The 21,592-nt window shown below is 36.5% G+C and overlaps 1 protein-coding gene across 3 annotated transcripts in view; it reads left to right on the top strand.

Moving 5' to 3' along the window:
- WASHC4 (WASH complex subunit 4) overlaps window positions 1-21,592 on the top strand; it is a 39,360-nt gene that overhangs the window by 3,917 nt on the left and 13,851 nt on the right. For all 3 annotated transcript variants that reach the window (XM_053977289.1, XM_053977288.1, XM_053977287.1), the window contains exons 2-21: window positions 108-247; window positions 1,306-1,359; window positions 1,473-1,538; window positions 1,707-1,752; window positions 4,032-4,099; window positions 6,394-6,476; window positions 7,466-7,508; window positions 8,025-8,128; window positions 8,842-8,962; window positions 10,416-10,539; window positions 10,638-10,765; window positions 11,378-11,538; window positions 13,687-13,813; window positions 15,149-15,274; window positions 16,783-16,890; window positions 18,173-18,319; window positions 18,430-18,509; window positions 19,399-19,504; window positions 20,237-20,353; window positions 21,384-21,552. In XM_053977289.1, coding sequence (XP_053833264.1) covers window positions 108-247; window positions 1,306-1,359; window positions 1,473-1,538; window positions 1,707-1,752; window positions 4,032-4,099; window positions 6,394-6,476; window positions 7,466-7,508; window positions 8,025-8,128; window positions 8,842-8,962; window positions 10,416-10,539; window positions 10,638-10,765; window positions 11,378-11,538; window positions 13,687-13,813; window positions 15,149-15,274; window positions 16,783-16,890; window positions 18,173-18,319; window positions 18,430-18,509; window positions 19,399-19,504; window positions 20,237-20,353; window positions 21,384-21,552 — 2,118 coding nt within the window. The remainder of the gene's footprint in view (window positions 1-107; window positions 248-1,305; window positions 1,360-1,472; window positions 1,539-1,706; window positions 1,753-4,031; window positions 4,100-6,393; window positions 6,477-7,465; window positions 7,509-8,024; window positions 8,129-8,841; window positions 8,963-10,415; window positions 10,540-10,637; window positions 10,766-11,377; window positions 11,539-13,686; window positions 13,814-15,148; window positions 15,275-16,782; window positions 16,891-18,172; window positions 18,320-18,429; window positions 18,510-19,398; window positions 19,505-20,236; window positions 20,354-21,383; window positions 21,553-21,592) is intronic.

Raw genomic sequence — 21,592 nt, 5'->3', positions numbered from 1 at the left:
CAGGACTAAAGCTAAATAGCAAATGATTAAATGTTTTTAATAGCATTTTTTGATATTGTAGTTTATTAAATTGTCCATAAAACTGTACAAATGTTATCAATTCTCAGAAATTCATGCTGAAGTGCAGTTGAAGAATTATGGAAAATTTCTTGAGGAATATACATCTCAGCTGAAGAGAATTGAAGATGCTTTGGATGACTCTGTTGGAGATGTTTGGGACTTCAATCTTGATCCCATTGCTTTAAAGGTCTTCATATCTTTAATATACATTGCATCTGTTACTTTCCTAGTTTGTCCTTTCCTTCAAAACCTCCAAAGTAAAAGCTTGATGCATTTGTGCTCTTAAAATTTTGGCTTGTGTGTTTGAGGAAACTATCCAATACTATTTTAATTATCAAGTAATTAAGAAATTGGTGCATATCATATGAGAAGAAGATTTCACATTATTATTTTCTAGTCTTATGGAAACTAGCAGAAGTTGAATGAATTTCTAATTCTTCATGTGTTGGGAAGGCTGGTTTCAGCAGACTTCTACCCTGTGACTGTTAGTGCTTTTATCTGAGGACTGAGGTTCCAGGAGAGCTCACTAATAGTTGTAAAACTGCACAGTGAATGGTGTGTATAGGTTGTGTTTTGACCTAATGGCCTTGGTAAAGTATTGGCTGTTTTCTTGGTCACAAATTCTCTGTGCTCTGTGGAGCATTAGCTTTTCCTCTTCACTGAGTTTGCAGACATAATTTAAAAGCACTTTTGTTGCCATATGAAACTTGTCTGTGCTGAAGATGCACTCTCAAGCAATCATCTGTCTGAATAATTTGAATAAATTATGTGTAGGGCCACCACAGTACTGCATATTTACAGACTAGTCAAAATCAGGCTGACTTAAGTACAAATTGTCAGTGCCTGCATACAGATGTATTTTCTACTTCCTGTGTCCAGCGTTTGGAGTTATTAATTCATGTTTTAGTTTTCCTATTTTTCTCCTACATATGCCATAATGATTATGCTTTTGCGTTACAAGTTTTGTAAGTAAATTGTTGTAAATGCTATGTAATATACCTGGGTATTTGCCTGTCTGCCTAAAGTGAATGGAAAGGTATTTCCATGTTAAGGTGAAGAGTTCCTGCAGTGCAGGTTGCCAATAATGTGCAATTGTGGCTCTCTGACACTATTTGAGATTAAACTGGGGGGAATACTTGCCTAGTTGGATAAATGTATTTTTGACTAATGTTTTCTAAATTTGCTGATTTTTTGTTTCTGTTTGATTGTTTGTGGTTTTTTGTTTGCTTTTTATTTTAATTTTAGCTCCTGCCATATGAACAGTCCTCCTTACTGGAGCTCATAAAGACAGAAAACAAGGTAAGCACTTTATGCTAAAAGGAAAAAAAAAGTTGTCTAACCTCAACCCAAGCCCTCTAAACGTGAACTTGTTTATAATCTGTGTGATTTTTTTTTCCTCACTTTGAGTCTAGGTTCTAAACAAAGTTATAACAGTGTATGCCGCTCTTTGCTGTGAAATCAAGAAGTTAAAATATGAGGTAAATTCAGCTGACTTTTATTATTGTATATGAAAAGGTTTGCAGTTTGGCATGCTAATATATACATTTATTTTTATCAATAAAGAAACAAGATATGTCTAAATAATTTTGTAGCTTGATTACATATATCCTATTTATTAAAAAACAAATTTCTGCTTTCGTTGTTAGGCAGAAACTAAATTTTATAATGGCCTCTTGTTTTATGGAGAAGGAGGTAAGTAGCTCCCTTTACTGTAAAAGTATGTAGTTTTATATTATTGCTTCAGGTTATATTAAATGCTACAATAACTGTAATTTTATTATATGGATACCTACTTTCTCTGTGATGCACACCAAATAGAGAACTCTGAGGGTATAGGGATATATGTTAGTGTCATGTAGCTGTCCTGAGTTAGCTTAAGATGATAAGGTTTATCTGTAAAGCCCTGCAGTAAGTCTTGTTACATGAACAGGAATTTTTGTTGCAGCCTTATTTAATGGGGAGTAGGGAGTGTGAGCTCCCTACATGCAGCTTGTCTACTGTAGCAGCTATTTTGCACGGTATGCCACTGAAAACCTATTTTTCACATGTAAACACATCCTAAACCAAAATATTTCCTTTTGGGAATAAATTTTACATGGGTTGTAGTAAAACAATAAATCTGTGATTTAACTGTAGTAAAACAATGAAACCATTAATAAATAACTTGACCCAAGTCCTCTTCACTTATGCAATTGGTATTCCAAGACAAGTTGGAATGTGTTGATGTCACCTCCCCTTCCAGTGTAGGTAGCTCACACTACGTGTTTAGACCATGGCATAAGAGGGGCCCAGGTCATTGTAAGTCACTTCACAAATCGTGAGATGCTGCTTTAGGTGACAGCTTTTTGCCTTGGAGTTAAACTGGTAACTCCTGAATGACTGCCCTTAAGCTTCCACCTTAAGGGATACTAGTGTGGGAATAAGCACAGATCTTGGTCATAAGAGGTGTAAAAGAGTGTGACAGAAATATCAGGGAATGTAAAATCTTTGAACTCGGGACTGTTTATCATCCTTTTAAGTGCTATATAAGATAACTGTTGTGCTTAAGGAGCATGAAAAAGGCGGGGATTTGTTAGCTTGTTATGTGGGAGGTTTTTTGGGGTGTGTGTGTTTGGTTTTTTCCCTTTTTTTTCTTAGCAGACTTGCATGTCTTATCAGATACGCTTTTAAGCATTTTAAAGTCATCTGCTGCCAAAATGATACTAGGAGATCCCTCAGAATTTTCCGTGTCTCTAGAGTAAAAAAGTCAGAGTATAGCAGATTATTATATTACAGCAGCAATTTGTTCCTGATGGGTGTTGTGCAGAGAATGCTTGGGAATGGCAGGAACTGAGAGGTCAGCCTTCTGAGGATTAGGTAGGAATGCAGAAATTATGTTCTCTATTTCCATATCCCTACTTGTAGCATTTTCTTTGATAACAGCAAACTTGCTTTCTTTAAACAACTGGCTAAGTTACTGGCTCAAGGATGGTTGAAATTTAAAACAAATACTATGCTGGCTTTTTCCATCTATGTAAAGAAAACTTTTTTCCCCATCTTGTCTTGGCAGTGGCTAGGACTGGTCTAGGAACTTCAGGTAGTTGGGTAGGGTTTTCTGGGACATACACTGAAGAGATTAAAGATTGCATAAAATGTGTAAATGGGAAGCAAAGCGATGTTTAGTTTAGTATCCTGTCCCAGAGCTCCATGCTAGAGAAAAATGGAGACTCCATTAATCTCTGAAAGCTGTAAAAGAATATATTTTATGTAGCAAGAAGACCTGCATTTCTTAAGCAGGTAAACTTGTAATTTTAAGTGAGCTTTTCTTGCTCAGAGTGACCCAGAAGAAAAATCTCAAGTCTATAGCATCTATCAGTTGTCACATAAAAAAGACAGTATTTTGTCAGGTGATGTTCAAACCACTCCAGATGACTGAAACAGTTTGGCATGGCTGATGTAATTATTGTATTTCTGTGTTCTGTGTCATACAGATAATGCTGTGAAGCTATGGTGGTAAGCCTGTTCTTTTGTGCAGAAGGAAAAAGAAAATTAATTCTTTCTGGTTAATCATGTAGTATATTATAATCATGTAGTATATTTTCTAAGTAAAAAAAAATCTAGATGTTTCTTGCAAGATAAATACCTAGTATTTTCATGCAAATTTCTTAAAAATAGAAACTTTTATATGAAGTTACATAATACATATGCCCTTAAAGAATTACGGGGTTTATTCTTTTTCTTTCAGATGAAGGAGACTTTTCCCGGCTTTGTATCTAATTTATAAACCATGTAGTTTTTAATGAAAAAGAAACTCCAAAAATAAGTCCACCTTAGGAAAGCAAAATTAGGAGGTTTTGAGGCTCCATCAATACACTTATAATAGTGCACTTGACAAGTATGACAAATAAATGGCTTGGAGTGCAAGCTTCAATGTTAGTTTAAGAGGTACAACACAGGCTTTAGAAAGTGTTGACAAATGTTTCTCTTTTAAGCCACAGATTCCAGCATGGTGGAGGGAGATTGCCAAATACAGATGGGAAGATTTGTTTCTTTCTTGCAGGTAGAGTATGTTTTGATTGTTTTACAGCAATTATAAGCTTAATTTTACTTGCAAAATGGATTTAACAGTCTGCCCTATCCTGTTTGCATTTTGCTGAAAGGCATAGCAGTCATTTGATATGTTACTGTGTTTTGCCTGCAGACCAGCTGATGTATCACACATTGTTTGGGGATTTTTTTATGCTTCTCTCTGGAAGTCTAATGAGAGAAAGAATTAGAAATTACTTGAAAAAATTTCAGTAGGAGAAGATAAATTGACGTTGCTTTTATCTGTAGTTAAAGATAGCTGTTTTTATGAATTTGGTTAGCAAGTTCTGGTGTTCACTGAACATTGGAAATGGGTTAATTGTTTTATATGATTGGGATTTTTTAGCTGGTAGAAGAAAATAAAATCAAATTACGTACCTGAAAAAAATTGCTTGTGTCTCTTTCAAACATTTTTGGAAGAGCACTTATTTCTTATACAGTTTGCTTGTTCAGGATCCTTTGCTTGAAAACAGGATCTGTTTTTTATTCTGAGGATTTCCTGTGCTCTTGGGTTTCAATCTATTGTGGAGTTTTTTGTCAGTAATATAACTGAAGCAACTGTCCCATTCCCAAAAATGTTCCTATTTTTATGCAATATTGCTTGTAATGAAATATCTGTGGTGAAGTAGAGAATATTGAGGAAGCTTTCAGAATGTTTAAACAAATTCTGGTTTAACAAGAGTTAAAACTTATGTTCTGATTCTGCAGCATGGCACTAATCATTTACTGTGTCATGACAAGACAAATGCTGTAGGAAGTAATTTCTGAACTTCATTTACCATGCTGAAGTGCAGTGAATTGTTAGGATCTCTTGAGTTTTCTTTCTCATTTTCCAGCCCCTTTGTCATATCAGCTTTGTAGGTTTCATCCTTCATTCTCTGTTTTGCTTATGAAATTTGTTCTTTTTCAGCAGTTGGATTCTCCTAAATCCATTCAGTGTTCTACATCCCTAGATTAGGAAATGCTGTTCTGGTCAGTGTTATAAGCATATCCCCAGGGGTGGTGTGAAAATATGAAGTTAACAAAAAGGTGAAAAGTTGCTTTCATAGACCTAACGACTATGTATTGGTTTCTTGGATCTTCTGGGCTTTCTGGATTAGCTAGATGCAGTGGCCTCAAATTTGCTAGGTCAAAAAGTTTTTAAAAAACATTCTCCAAATAATACTCTGAAATATTAGTTTAAAATTACAATCTTGTCTGTATTATGTAGCTGCTAATATGCATGTGCTGTTGAATTGGACTACTTTCCAGAAATTTTTAAATGGTAGCTGGTGCTGCCTCCCCAGGAAACAAGATCTCCTCTGTCTATTATTCCATTCTTCTGGAATCTGTTGGCTTACTTCAGCTGCATTTGTTAGAGCAGTACAAGTATAAGAAGTAATGTTTTGTGAAAACTGGTGACTAATAAAAGGCAGAAGCCCAAATAAGATCTATTTTTGATGGAGCGGAAGACAGAATTCAGCTGTTAAGCTGTTAGCCAGTCTCCTGGCTGGCTGACTGTTCAGCCAGTGTGGGCTGTCTGCTATAAAGCCATCTGTGTGCAGACTGGCTAGACTCATCACACGCTGACATTTCCCTGATGAGATTTGTGAGGTAAATTAATGAGCAGATATTACTACAGTTAAGGGAAACTCAGATTAATTTATCCCGTTGTTCAAGGAATGCAGTGTTAAAATCCATTATGGAAATTAAGATACTTGTTTACATGGTCAGAGTTGACATGTTCTTACTCATTTTGTGTTACATAACCAAGCCTAAGTTCTGTTTTTGTCAGGCAAACCTTTCAAAGACATTGACTTTCTTTGTTTTAAAGCAGTATTCTGTGGCTTATCACTTTAACAGTAGGTACTGGCTTCTGTGGTAATTTCTAATTTGAATCAGGCTATTACCAGTATCCGGAGTGTGACTCTTGAATCTAGTGGGGAAAAGGCACAGCCTCTGCTGGATATTGTCCCTGAAAGTACTTGGGCTCTCTTGTCAAGTCACTTCTTGCTGTCTTTGTTAAATTGCACCAACACTATAAATGGTCAGAGTTGTACTGGAAGCTTGTGTTTGGTAGTTTCTTAGCTTAGTCCCAGATCCTTTTTCAGAGCTGTTATTAGGATGTTTTCAGTCCTGCTGTAGATCTGTCCACTGACTTGGTTAGGGATATAGTTGGAACTTCAGCTGCATACTCTGTAGTTTATGTTCAGTGTTTTTGGTGTAATGACAACTTGTGTATGAGGAGGATCTATATGTTTATATGCATTTTGTTTTCTTGTATTTCAGGAGCTGTCTTGCTTTGTTACCCGATGTTATGAAGTGGTGGTGAATGTAGTGCATCAGCTGGCTGTTCTGTATACCAGCAACAAGTAATTATTCCCTAAAATGCTGTATTGTTATTATGTAGAGTTACATGTATAAAACAGGAATGTTCTATTTAAGGCATAGTCATTTTTGGAATATTGTTATCTGGAGATAGTGCTTTGCTGTACAACTTTGGTCTTCATAAGCGGTTATGGAAATAGTTTTGTTTTGTTTTCAGAAAAATAGTGCTTATATATAATGAGATGCAAGGATGTTAATGTTTGTCATTATTAGTCTTTATGTTTGAGAAATATTGCTGATTTTTTCATCCTTGCTCTGTTTGAGAGGCTCCTCCTGTTTCTTGATACATAGCTTAAAAATCAAATCACTTCTACAGTCTATTTTGAAAATGTAAATCTTGGCATATATTCTTCACAGAACAGCCATGGTTTTAACATCTGATGTTTAGCATGGTAAGGGCTGTTTGGTTGAGCTCCTTTGAAAAGTGTGAGGAAGGTTTAGTTCTGAACAGGATTGTTGGAGTTAGCTTTGAATACCTCTGCAGGATTCTCTATTGCTTTCCCATCCCCCAACAGGATAGCATCATTCTTCCCAGTTCTATTTGTTGCTTTTATTTTTGGCTTATACCACAGCACAAGGCAGACTTCCTGTGTGGTGCTGGATATGTAGCTTGGACATGGCTTGAGTAAATACAAAGTGATTTTATTTTCTGGATGTGTCAAGGCTATTTGCATAACAGAATTGGGAATTGCTGACACACGTGTACACTGAATACACTTGGTGGTTTTAACCAGTCACATGCTGTGTCTTTAAAAATACAGTTTTAAATTTGATCAGAGCATACAGATTTCACACAGTATATACTTTTCATCAGGTTTTGATGGTCTTTTGTTTCCTGAAGTTACTATGTTAATGAAGAAAAATATACCCAGAAAAATATACCCAGAAAACAGAGAGCACCATGATACAGAACTGATAAATATGATCTCTTCTAAGGATTAAAAAAGCATTAAACTTTTGATTTTCTTCACAGGAATGCACCTAAAATTATAGAGACATCTGGAGTTCATTTTCAGGTGGGAATGATTTGGAACTCTTTTGCTTATGTTAGTATATATAGATCTTGATGATTAATCCTGAGAAAAACAGCATGAAAGTGACTTTAGATTACAGCTTTCAATTTAAAATTTTTATTTTATTAATCAGCTTTTTCTGGCCTTTATATGGGAAAGCCTGCTGTCTCCATGTCTGTCTATATTCTAAATTTCATAGCAACAAAGTGTTTGCATGCTCCCTTATTGCAATGTGTGCCTCTGCATATAGACAGTTTTAAACATTGTGTCTTCAGTGTCAAGATAGATCAAGGAATTTAGTTTGTATGCAGACATCCCTTTAATGTTTCTTGTGTCACTACAAGTCAAATCTTTAAGCTGCCAAACCACAAATTCTCCTGTTTAACTCTCTAGCTGATATCTTGTTGGCTGAAAATATATTGAAAGGGACTGAAATTTTATGTGCCTTATATGACTGCAGTAAACTTTCTAATAACTAAAGTCTTTTTCTTTCTTTTTTTTTTTTTCCTTCACAAACAGGCAATGTATGAGCATCTAGGAGAGTTGCTAACAATCTTGATCACTCTGGATGAAATAATTGACAATCATGCCACGCTGAAAGATCACTGGACCATGTACAAGAGGTGTGTCTCTGATGTGAAAAATACTCACAGCCTAAGACATAAAAGCATATGCATCTGTCTGAGTTCCAAGAAAGTGTGGGAACATGCATTTTGGTAGTCTCTCCAGAAATTTCAGTTAGGGGCAGGGCTAAGCTCCCACAGTGTCCTTCTAAGGGCACCAGGAAATATATTATGTGTTTGAATATCAGTGTTGCATTTTCAGTGTAGGGTAAGCATCTTGGCAAACAATGTAATAGTTGGTGGGGTTTAAAGAATATTCAGTAAGAAATTTAGTTGTGTAAAGAACTGAGCTAAGATTATCCCTGTCCATACTGATCATGGGAATGGGCATACAGCTGTAAGAAGGGATGGCACCTTAAGTAAAAGCTGAAGAGTCAACTATTATAAAGGTAGCTGAATTAGTGGAATATTAACTCTCTCCTTGAAAACCCAAATAAATGGAAGTTACTCAAATGCAAATTGTTTATACAGACCTACTGTATGTTTTTGTTGATTTTTTTTGTTTGGTTGGTTGGGGTTTTTTTGTTTCTTGGTTTGGTTTTTGTGGGATTTTCTCTTGTTGTTTTTTGTTTTTGTTTTTTTAATTTTGGGGTTGCTGCTAAGGGCAGGAGGAAGGAATCAAAGCCTCTTATCAAAGTAGTGCAGGATATGATAAAACTGTGACTATATTTTAAGTGTGCTGTATGTGTGTCCCCTACATCTGCTCCTTACAGGCTGCTAAAATCTGTCCATCACAACCCTTCTAAGTTTGGAATTCCAGAAGATAAACTAAAGCCATTTGAAAAACTGCTGCTAAAACTGGAATGCCAGTTACTTGATGGAATGATATTTCAGGTAATGGACTTAATATTCCCCAATATGATAGAGGAAGCTTACATGAAAGCAACACTCTTTTCAGAATGGTTGGTTTGTTTGTTTGTATTTTGTTTTTGTTCCGGTTACAGTGATGTGTGAATTTGGCTCTGACATCTGTGCCTGGGAGAAAAAAGGCTCTGTTGTAAGATCCTTTCTTGCTCTTCTCTTGTGCTTGAACTGTGCCAAGCTTTGAATGGTAGCAGTACATGCTGACTGTTTTGCTGAACTAGAGAAACACAGACAGCTTGGCATTAAAACTATGTATTATCAGAATTCTGCTTTTGTCCACATAATAGTGAGCAGGTTTACATAGCATAGGTCTTTATTTTAGCTGCAAATTAGTTTCCTCAGTAATTGTTAAAATATGTTGAGTGTGACCTGTCATTCCTTGCATACAAGACAGGTTGCTGTCATTAGAGACCACTGTGGTGGGACATACCCCTGAAATGTGCAGGATGAAAAGGATTCTATTACATTTTCTGTACAGTTAAATTAAATGTGTTCATACAAGAAGCCATTTCTTTAGAAAAGTGTATATTACAGACATTGAAATGGGATGTTGTGGCATAGTGGGCAGAGGATAATGTTGTTGAACCTGGTCAAAGCAGAATCAGTTGCTCAGGTTGTGCCATTATGTCTTAAATGGCATTAGGGAAAAAGGGCTTGTTCTGTAAAAGCCTTCAAAAAGGAAATTGTAGGTAAATAATTAATCACAGTTTGGCTTATTCTTTCAAAGGACATTGCTACCAGCTATCCATTTTTCATGTTGTATTTCCGTAATGCTGCATAAGTACAAAGACTTCATTATAGGTTTGAGACATCAATAGGATTTGACTGGAATTTATTCAGGAAGTTTCTCCTCCTGTCCTGCAAATGCCTCTTCCTAACAAAAATTCATTAAAAATATTAGATGCGGTTCTAATAAGGACTTTTCTAATCACTTTGGCAAGTATAGAACGTGTCTCTGTTTTTTGACTGTCCTGGGGTTTTGGGAGCTTTTTTAAACAGTTGTGTGTGATTTCATGCTGCAAGGGCACGAGCCACATCCTACAAGCGGTTCGTGTAATAATACTGATTAAAGGACAGTTAGTAACACATTATAATGTGATAATAAAATATGCATCTAGTTTCTTAGCATTAGCTCATCGAATTGCTTCTTTAAAAATGCTCCTTAAAGGAAATGGAAAAATAAATAAAATGGGGGTTGGAATGTCAAGTGTAAGAGTGTTTTAATATTTTCTGGTTTTATACTTAAAAATGTAAGCATAGTTAAGAATCTGTACGTCATAGAAGGTTAAGGCCTACTTTAGGGGTTAGTCTTAAATCAATGTGTTCTTCCAGTATTCTCTTGAAAACTAGTACTCTTTCAAGGTCCAAAACTCATGGCATTATCTTGATATATTGATATTTCCCCCCCCCCCTTTTTTTTCAGGCCTGTATAGAGCAACAGTTTGATTCTTTAAATGGTGGAGTGTCAGTGTCAAAGAACAGCACATTTGCTGAGGAATTTGCTCATACTCTTCGTACAGCTTTCTCAAACGTCGAAGCCAAACTTGGTAATGCAAGCTCATGCTTTTCCTGCCAGCTTCACTGTTCCTCAAATTGTTTATATTGTTTGTGTGGGAGTAAAATTCACAAGGGTGTGTTTTTTCAGGTGAACCTTCAGAAATTGACCAGAGAGATAAATACGTGGGCATCTGTGGCCTCTTTGTACTGCATTTTCAGATTTTTCGGACTGTAGACAAGAAATTTTATAAGTCATTATTGGATGTTTGTAAGAAGGTAAATGCTTTATTCTTTTGTCTTTCAGTAATGAAGTAGACAATTTCCTGAGTTGCATAGTGTAGCACAGACTTGGGAAAAGAAAGAACACAAAAAAGTCTGAAAAGAGAGTTAAGAATTTTCAATTTTTTATAACTCACCCCTGCCATTTTCTTTTAAAGGTGGTCTAAAATTTATGCACTTGCATAGCAGCAAGGTAAAATAAACTTGCCATTTCTATTAAAATCTTTCTTCTCAAGATTAATATGGCACTGAAGACAAAAATCTCTTTGAGTTATGAATACTCTGGTGCTGAATAAATGCTGTAGGTTTTGACCATGACTAGCAGCATTTGTTTTGGAAGACCTCTAAGTGCAAAGTTGACTGGGATGTTTTCATGTTTGATGGCATAAAGAAATTACTAAATTCTCTAATATTGTTTAGAATCACTGAGAGTGCTTATAATTTTGCCCATGGTGTCCTTAGTGAACATCTAGGGAAACTTTTTAAACATCAATGTAATACTCTGTAGAAAACAATTGCACAGAAATAAACTGAACTCTGTTAATTGTGTTTATTGCTACTTTGTAGTATTTCCCCCTCCTTTTTTTTTTTTTTTCTTTTTCTCCCCAGGTACCAGCCATTACATTAACAGCTAACATTATCTGGTTTGCTGACAATTTTCTGATTCAGAAGATTCCAGCTGCTGCCAAACTACTGGACAAGAAAAGTATTCATACAGTTAAAACACAAAGGGAGAATTTTCTACAGCAGAGGGCCCAGTCACTTACCAAGTATGCATCCTCATACTGCCTCATGATGCTATTTGGCAAATAGTTTTTAAGCACATGGGCTTTTTCATTCAGTGTAGCATCTTGGGTGGTGTCTCTGTGGTGTTAGTCACTTGTTCCACTTCACTGCCAACAGTGTGTGTGTGTTAGTGTTGCTGCAAAAATTTTGGTCAAAACTAAGCTGCTTTTCATGTCATGCTTTCAGAAAAATATATAGTATTACATCAAAATAACAATGTTCCTGGCAATTCTAAATATATGTTTCAGTTACTTCTGTTTCCATATTTTCAAATTCCCTTTTGTTTTTTAAACTAGTGTCTAGTAACCTGGGCTGCTTTGTTTTCTATTAGGGCTCTCTGCTTTCTATGTGTTTATGGAGGTAAGTTGCTGATAGTGGAGCTTTCCTCTGCTTGGTGATGATACTTTCTTTGCAAGCATTTCTTTCTTTGTGACTGTTTTTATTGCTCTTTTAATGGTCTTTGAAATTATCTGTATTTGAAGAAAGCCTCCCTTGTTTTGTGTTCTGCATGTAGTGTGCAGCTCACTTCTTTGTCTTCTAAAATATGCTTAAAGATGAGATGGAATGTTTTTAGCTGCTAGTCCTAAGAACAAGTATCCTGCATAGGAAGATAACAGGACTAAGGTTTCAGAACAAAACAAGAAAGTGGAAACTGGGGTCTGTGGAATGGCAGTAAAAACTTATTTTGTACGTTGTCTTCCAGCCTGATACGTAAGCTGGCAGAACTGTGAATTGGAGGGGAGGAGGGAAGAGGGGAAAAGGCAGCTCTGTGCCTGATTCTCTGACAGATTATTTTCACTTCTGCCCTGTTTCTTTTTCAATCCACTTTTTCCTGGCCATGATTCTTTCCTGGGCTTTAATTCCTAGATAGGCATAATTGCACTGCTGCTTTGCTTCTGGTCTTGGGCAGTGGTACAAGTCTTAAGGTCAAGAAAAAGTTCAGAAAAACATCTTGGTATTCACATACATTTCATAGAAACATAGAATCATTTAACTTGGAGAAGGCCTGAAGGATGACTAGTTGTAACTCAGCAGTGCCAAGTTCACTAAACCATGTCCCCAAGGCCCACATCTACACATCTTTTAAATGCCTCTAGTGATGGTGACCAGCCCTTTCCCTGGACAGCCCGTTCCAGTGCTTGACAGCCTGTTTGGTGAAGAAATTTTCCCAGTCTTCAATCTAAACCCCCTTTTGTGCAACTTGAGGCTGTTTTCTCTTGGCCTGTCACTTGTTACTTGGGAGAAGAGCCCAGACCCCACCTCACAAAAATCTGCTTTCAGGGAGTTGTGGAGAGCAGTGAGGTCTCCCTGGGCCTCCTTTTCTCCAGGCTGAACACCCTCAGCTCCCTTGCAGGCCTTATGCTCCTTCCCCAGCTTTGTTGCCCTACTCTGCACGCACAGTTTTGAGGATATTTTAATAAAATCCAGATCTTGCATCTGCTGATTTGAATTGTGCAAATAACTTTTTCTTGCTTGTTTACAAATCCTTGCCCTGCCTTTGATAATTGGACTGTTCCCTAAATATGAGGACTCTTCTTAAAAGTGTAATTTTTGGTAACAGCATCGATGACCTAAATACTTTCCTGCTACAACTGCTGGAAGAAGTTGTATTACAGTGTCACAATTCTCTATTTAACTCTACTTAACCATGTATTAAAATTAGTGTAATTCACCCAGATAAACTTCTGTAGAATTATGTTACTTGTTATACAAGTTATACTTGTTTGTGTGTGTGTGTAAGGAACAAAAATTCAAACTGGGATGAAAAAAGGTAGCACCAGTGTTGGACTTTTCTGTCCAGTGTTTAAAAGCATTTTCTAACAGTTTTATGTAGCCTTTTAATTTTAGGAAGTGTGGTATATGCACTGCTAAGAGGGCCATGTGTTCTCTTGAAAAGTAGATGATTTTTGACTCATTGTACAGACATAATTGGCGGACTAACTAATCCGTACCTGTAAAGAATTAAAATGTGAATGAATATAGGGTTCTGATACTTTTGGGAAGGTGAATTATTTTGGGGACTGAAGGTTTAAAATATTTCCCTTGCAAGACTTAAAGTTTTGGAAAGAAATAAGAAAATCTTCATAATCTTCTTACTTTAAGTGAGCAACATTCTCTGTTTCCTTCCCCAGAGATATGCAGTCATATTATGTTTTTGTGAGCTCATGGATGACAAAAATGGAATCTATCTTGTCCAAGGAGCAGCGCACAACAAAGTTTTCTGAAGATCTTTCTAACCGCTGCAATGTCTTCATCCAGGTGGGCAATCTTCTAATGTGGTGTTGCAGCAAACTGATGTTTTGGTGCAAGCTGTTGAACATCAAAAGAAATCACAGGAGTTCTGTGATCATTGGTGTGTAATTTCACCATTTTGGAATTCTTATAAAGCTTTTAATGCCCAGTACTCTTCCAAGAAAATTTGTAAAAGGCCTTTTGATAAGGAATCTGGGGAAAGGGAATCTGACTAAATATTCAGTGGCTAGAATTTTGGATTTTTCTTTTAACATAGGAAGTAGAGAAAGCTTCATCTTCTCTGTAGTAAAGGTTTTGAGTTTCTTTCCTTTTAAGCCATGAGGTACTTACAGTGGACTGAACCAGTGACTATTTAGTTTTATTTAGGACAGTACATACTCCCAGTAAAGGTTTTGTGTTGTTTCATTGTGCTTTGCCTAGTGATGGTACTTTGTAAGAATCTTACTATGTTCTGAGAAAGCTGGTTTTTCTTTGGCTTACAAACAGCATGTGGTCTTAATGTAAGATGCATCTTATTTCTGAATTTATTTTTTGCTGATTTTTATAAATATCTATCTGACAGAAATTTGATGAGAATAGGTGTGTGAAAGAAGCATGATCCTGAATCTTCTTTAGCTAAAGATAGGCATGTACTAGGACCTGTGGTTTTTACATTTAAATTAGTTGTTGTGGACTTAAAAATTTGCTCCATACTGAATTGAATTTCCTACACCACTTACTGTCTTCTCTTAGTCTCCTTTTCTTTTTTTTAGTTTTACTTTTTCTTTGAAGTGAGTTTAATAATTGTCATGTTGTATATAATCAACATTGTATTTAAAAGCTTAGCATATATTGATGTAGAAATTACTAGTATCTTTATTGTGGGATGGACATTTCTATTTAGAAAGTGTAAAACTGTGTAAATACTGTCAGTGTATTTGTTCCACAGAATCTGGAAGGTTTAGATTGTTTTTGTGATGGGATGTTTCTTGGCGAGATGGAAATTGTTTGATGGATTGGTTTCCAATAGGTTGAAATTATTAGACCTTTGAGGCTCTGTGATTTGATTCACTGTTGATCTTTGACTCACTAAATTGTGTTTTGATCTTTGACTCACTAAACTGTGTTTAATTGGAATGGCTTTAGAAGAGGTCATAGGCAGTTTGATGGTGTCTGCTAGTAAAAAGGTCTCATTCAGCTTTGGGATCCCAGGCTTGCTTAGTGTAGTGGAGGGGTGGGCTCTGTTGTGCAGGGGCAAAGATTAGCTGTCTGTCATGTATGGAGCAGAACAGAGAACACTTATTGACATGTGGAAATACTGGTTTTCATTTTTTCTTCCCCTTGTATTCATTTTATTTTTAGGGTTTTCTTTATGCATACAGTCTTAGCACCATCATTAAAACTACAATGAATCTTTACATGTCAATGCAAAAACCTATGACCAAAACCTCAGTAAAAGCCTTGTGCAGATTTGTGGAGCTTCTGAAGGTAGGTCACTGGATTAAAATTATTTACTTCATGTAGGAATTACAGAGAACATTGACCAAACATCCCGTATTAAAAAGAAGAAACTGTGATGGGAAGTGTCTTTGCATGCATGGCCTCTTGTTTGAGAGTGGTTTGGTTAGAGAATAGATTAGGGAGGTTAGGACTGAGTTGGTTGGTTGGTTTGTTTGTTTGGTGGTGGTGTTTGTTTTTGTTTTTTTTTATGGTGGTTTTTGGTTTTTTTTTTTGGTTTTTTGGGGTTTTTTTTGGGGGTTTTTTTGGGTTTTTTTTTGGTTTTTTTTGTTGTTGTTTTTTTTTTTTGTTTTTTTTTTTTTTTTTTTTTTTTTTTTTTTGTTTTTGTTGGTTTTTTTTTTTTTTTGGTAGCTTCTAACTGGCTTCCTTAGTTGATGTCACAGAATGGTTGAGGTTGAAGGGGAGGAGGGGATCTCTGGAGATCATTGGTCTAGCCTATCCCTGCTCAGGCAGAGACACCTAGATCCAGTTGTCCAGAACTGTGTCCAGATGACTTTTGAATATCTCCAAGGATGGAGACTCCACAAGCGTTCTGGTCAACCAGGCTGTGACAGTGCTTGGTTACCTTCATAGTAAGGAAGTGTTTCGTGATGTTCAGAGGGAAACTCCTGTGTTTCAGTTTGTGTTCATTTCCCCTTGTTCTGTCTCTAGGCACCTCTGACAAGAGCCTGGCTCCATCTTCTTTGCACCCTCCCTTGTCATTGTATTTATGTACAATGACAAGATCCCCTCCAAGCTTTCTCTTCTCGGGCTGAACAGCTCTCCCAGCTCTCCCAGCCTTTCCTCACATGTGAGGTGGTCCAGTCTGTGAATTACCTTCATGGCCCTTGGCTGGACTCTCTCCAGTGTGTCCATGTCTCTCTTGTACTGAGGAGCCCAGAACTGGACCCAGGACTCCAGCTGTGGCCTCACCAGTGCTGAGCAGGGGAAGGGTCACCTCCCTTGAGCTGCTAGCAAAGTGTTGTCCAGTGGAGCCAAAGCTACCATTGGCCTTTTTGGGCAAGACATTTTGGGCAAGACATTGGTACAAGACATTACTGTCTTGTACACAACCTGCTGTCCACCAGGACCCCCCAGTCCTTTCCTTCCAAGCTACTTTCCAGTTGGGTGATTCCTGGTATATACTGATGTGTGGGAGATTGTTCCTCCCCAGATGTGGCACTTCACATTTCTCCTGGTATTTTTTCCAAAAGGAAGATACTCATTTTCAGGATAACTTCAGAAGGCAGTGGTGAACAAAACTTAAAAAAAAACCCAAACCAAAAAACAAAACTTAGGTCAGTCCTGAAACTTTATGCTCCTGAATAGTTTGATTTTCTTGGTTTCTAAGGGTTAATTGTAACTGCTAGTAACAGCACATTACAAAATGGAAAGAGTCTGTATTTGGAATGTGGACGAGTTACACAGCATAAAGCCAGACTCCTAAGGCAGCAATTTTGGTAACTACATGAACTAATGTGTTTTGGGATTGACTTCAGGCAATAGAACATATGTTTTACCGAAGAAGCATGGTTGTGGCAGACTCTGTGACACACATCACTCAGCATCTGCAGTATCAGGCTCTTCACTCTATCTCGGTGGCCAAGGTATGTAATCCGAGTTCTAATAATTAATCTCCCTATCTAAGTATTTTTAAAAGTGTTAAGTTTAGTTTAAAGTTTTTTTTTTTGTATTTTTTCAACATCTGTAGTATAATGCTCTATCATAATCCAGAGGTCTATAAGCTTTCCAGTTAATTCCAAGCTTTTTCCTAGAAAACTGTACAACATAGATGGTTACCTGGTTTTTGACCAAGAACGGTTCCACTCTTCCTCTAAACTGCTGCATCTCTTGTAATCTTCTTCTTGTCTTCTTTTTAGATTTTATTTCTAGTGAATTTTCACAAACTGACCTTTGCTTACCTCTTTCTGATGCACATTCATAAAGCAATCTGTTGCAGGTCTAGGCAAACAGGATGTTATTTAAACCTTTGTCTTCTTGGCAAAATAGCAATACATGATGTCTTACAGGAGCCTACTGTGGACATAAATTCTCTTTCAGTGTGGGATAAAATGGCTTCTTTTGCTTGTCAAACCTTTAATTTCAAAATTGAGGTCAAAGGGGAAAATGAAACTTTACTATGCTTGTTCTGATGTATTATTGATTGGTTTTATTCTTTCATCACATTCAGTAGCAGAGTTACAAAAGATGTATGCTATTGTTACTGGTGCAGCTATGAAATTTCCTTTTTATTTGGCTGTAATCTCAATTTATGTATCTGGCATCTCTATATTTTCTAGGGTAAGCAAAAAAAATAGTTGTAGCTATAAAAACTTATATACAACTATATATATATGTAGCAGGAGTAGCATGAGCTGAAGAGTTTCCAAGCTTCAAAGTCGCTGAGCAAAATTGTATATCTTCAAGCACTTCATATACATATATATATATATAGATATAGATAACTTTCATAAACTTTTCATATTATATCTGTAATTACATTGCAATTAATTTTAAATGAATAAAAATATGCTAAAACTTTTGCATTGAAGGATATTGAAAACAACACTTTTGTGAACAGTTCTTGATATTTTGACTACTTTTCAGAAAATATGTAAAAAGGCAAATGTTGGTAAATAGAAGGATCCATTAGTATGACTTAACCTATGTTCATGTTGGCTGCACATATCCCAAGAGTATAGACAGGTAATATCACTGAATTGACAGAGTGAGTGAATCTGGATTCAGTTAACTCTGTTCACAAAACAGAACTTGTTTGCAGAGATACTCAATTTATGACAAGTCCACAAGCTTTGGGAGAAGTAGTAAGCTATTCCTTTTGGGCTTAGGTAACTTTTCTCTGAATTCTTGTGTCTTTTTGTCATCAAGAAAAGGGTGATTTCTGATAAAAAGTACAGTGAGCAGCGCCTGGATGTCCTCTCTGCTCTGGTGTTGGCTGAGAACACCCTCAATGGGCCAAGCACAAGACAGAGGCGACTGATTGTTTCCCTTGCACTGAGTGTGGGAACACAGATGGTAAGTGCCATCATTGTTCCAGCCCTTCATTTGTTTGGTGGAGTGTCTTATGAAAAAAATACCAGCTTGTGATCTCATGTTTGTTTTTTTTTTTTCCTTCATTTCTACAGAAAACATTTAAAGATGAAGAACTTGTTCCCCTTCAGTTAGTTCTGAAAAAACTGGACTTGATCAGTGAACTTACAGAGAGGTAAGCAGTGACAGCAGTATATGGAAGGTAGCATAATGTCTTGGAGGAGCTGGATCCTCACTGTGTGAATGGCAAAATCTGGTCTCTGCTTGCTGGTTGTGACTTTTGCATGTTTTGTAGACCAGGAATGAACAGAAAGAATTCCAGAGTTAAGCCAGAAGCTCACTTGACTTTGAGCAAGTCATATTTCACCTGGCTGTTGATTGTTTAGAAATTCTGTGACTTTCTTAGATGACTTGGTTTTAGATAAGCTGAAGTGTTCCCCTTAACCCAACCCCAAAATTTCTGAGTTAGTACCAGTCTGTCTGGGAGATTGGGCTGCTACTTTACATGTGAACCATGTTTTACTGCTGCTGTAGCTGTGTTCTGTGCACACTCAAGTTACATCATGCTAGCCATTAGTAAGCCAGGTGAATATCTGGGTTCCATGCAGCTTTTAGGAGAGAGGCAAACACCTTTAGTGGTTGACTCACAAGATACAACCTGTCTGCATTTGTCCCAGGACTTTATTAGGAGTGGCCTGTTTCTCCTTTAACTTACAGGAGAAATTTAGAATATGTGTTTGATCTCTAGGCTACTAATTGCATGTAATACAAAACTAGGTATTTAGGACTTCACTGTAATGTAAGATTTAAGTCTTTCACAGACTTAAGTTAACTTTTTCTCAAAAGCAAGTACTTTTTATTTATAAATAGGCTAGTGTTAAAAAAAAGAAAAAGTTCTTTAATAAAAAACTTTCTTCTGAAGGTCAGTGCATCTGGAACATTAAAGTAATGGTATGAAACTTAGGCTTGAAATGCATTTGTCTTTAGTTTAAACATACTCACTGTGTTAGAAGAACACAGTTTTTTTTCCAAATCTGTGTCTAACAATTAATCTTTTATTCCAGAGTTCGAGCACAATGCGACTGTTGTTTCTTATACTGGCATCGAGCTGTCTTTCCAATCTATTTAGATGATGTCTATGAAAATGCAGTGGATTCTGCCAGACTACATGTAAGTAATAATGTTACAACTCACTAATTGTTGTGACAGATTCAGACGAAGGGATGATAAACCTCAGACTGAAGCTCTTAAAGGAAAAGCTCAAAAAGCAAATCCCTGACTACTATTAAGTCACGCATTTCTTCTCATTGTGGAGGATATAAAAGCAATCTTTGTTCTAAATCTATCTATTAGATTTATTTAAAAAATCTCGGACTGCTGTTGTTAACTCTGTGTCTGTCTGTCTCTTTGTTCCTCTCTTCATTCTAATTTGAAATGAACACCTGCTAGATTTGAACATTAAAAGCCTTTGTTCCTCTTTGTGGTTACATATTTCTAAAGCAGATATCACTGTGTTCAGTGATTCTGTGTTGGATAGTTGTCCTGTAGTTTTTTCCACCCCTCCTGTCTTCTCCCCTTGTGGAAGTAATGTGTACTTGCTGCAGATGTGAATCAGACTTTGGCATGATAATCCTGATAAAAATCAAACATCTGTTCCAGGGTTGTACAGTACTGAAATGAATAAAGTGAAAGTAATTTCTGATGAAATAGCTGATAATTAGGCTCTTCCAGTCAGTAGCAAATAAAACCTCAGATTAAGGACAGGACACTTCAGTAGGGTTTATGAAGTCCATTTTTTAATAAAAATGGGAAGACTAGTGATTCTGGTTTTTGTTAGCTTTGAACACTGTTTGAGGTGGTGGTGACATATCTGTCTGTTAATAATATGCATTTTTTAATAAGTATATGTTTAGTGCACTACGGGACTGTGTACCTGCTATGATGCATGCAAGACACTTGGAATCTTATGAGGTTCTTCTGGAGTGCTATGACAAAGAAATCATGGAAGTGCTCAATGAGGTAATTTGTTGTGGTTGGGAATTAAACACATCACTTTGCTTGAAATATCTTTAGCTTAGATTAGCATCTATTGTAGCAAATGTGATGTGATCTGTAAAAATAGCACAGAGAACTTTGGTGTGAAGTGTTCTAATAAATAAGAAAGTATTTGGTTTGACTGACGATTTTGGTTATTTAAGACACATGTTTAATAGTATCTGTGTTGGCCGGAAACATGAAAATATTGCACTCAAAATTATGTAAATTAACAAAACCTCACTTACAGATTTGACTGTGCAGACAGAGGGGTGCTTTTTGTCAGATTAGCTTCTGTTTGGATGAATGCCTAAAATAAATGCTACTGTTCTTAGTGTCCATGCATGGCTTTTAGTAGTGAAGGGTCTGCAAATACAGATGGCCTCTTGACTGAATTATTATCTAGAATTATGAAGGAGGTTTGACAAAGAAAATGCAAATTTGGATTCCCCAAGTCTTAGTTTTTAACCTTTGAAATATGCTTTTTATTTGACTAGTTTATTTGACTAGACAAAACATTATGTATTATTCAGAAAATCAGACCAAATTTCTTATTGCAAGACTCCTCCTCATTGAATTTGTTCTTACTATTTAGAGAGATAGCCCTAAGCTTAGCTCCCCTTGAAATGAGAAGTGAGAATACTTGAGTGTAAGTTGTGTTAAACTAGCATGTGGAAGTTTTAGTCATGTAAAAAATGGCATTAGGTAGGTAAACCTTTACGTTTTCTGAGCTGTGTAGCTTTTTCTTGCTATTTGTAGAACAAGAGCACAGGGAATCAATATCTTTCTGGTTCCTAAGTATTTATTCACTTTGACTTGTGTGGCCCTACCAAAGCAAAACTTTCTTCACTAGTTTAATCAGTCTTACACATATCTGTAGAGAGAAATGTTGATTCTGCTAAGAGAGCACTGTAAATGGGCCCTGAATGTGACTTTTTTTTTTTTTATGTGTGTGTTTGTTTGGGATTTTGGTGGGTTTTCCTTTTTTTTTTTTAAAAAAAACTTTTTTGAATAGCATTTGCTGGACAAATTGTGTAAAGAGATAGAAAAGGACCTGCGCTTATCAGTTCACACTCATCTGAAGCTGGATGACAGAAACCCCTTCAGAGTTGGCATGAAGGACCTGGCTCACTTCTTCTTTCTGAACCCAATACGTTTTTTCAATCGGTTCATTGACATAAAAGGTGAGGAGTTCTACGTTTGCTTGCTTCTGTTACTTTCATC

This window comes from Vidua macroura, chromosome 5, assembly GCF_024509145.1.
Source record: "Vidua macroura isolate BioBank_ID:100142 chromosome 5, ASM2450914v1, whole genome shotgun sequence".
Lineage (NCBI taxonomy): Eukaryota > Metazoa > Chordata > Aves > Passeriformes > Viduidae > Vidua > Vidua macroura.
Note: the sequence above shows the minus strand (reverse complement) of the source record. Positions and strands in the feature narration are given on the sequence as shown.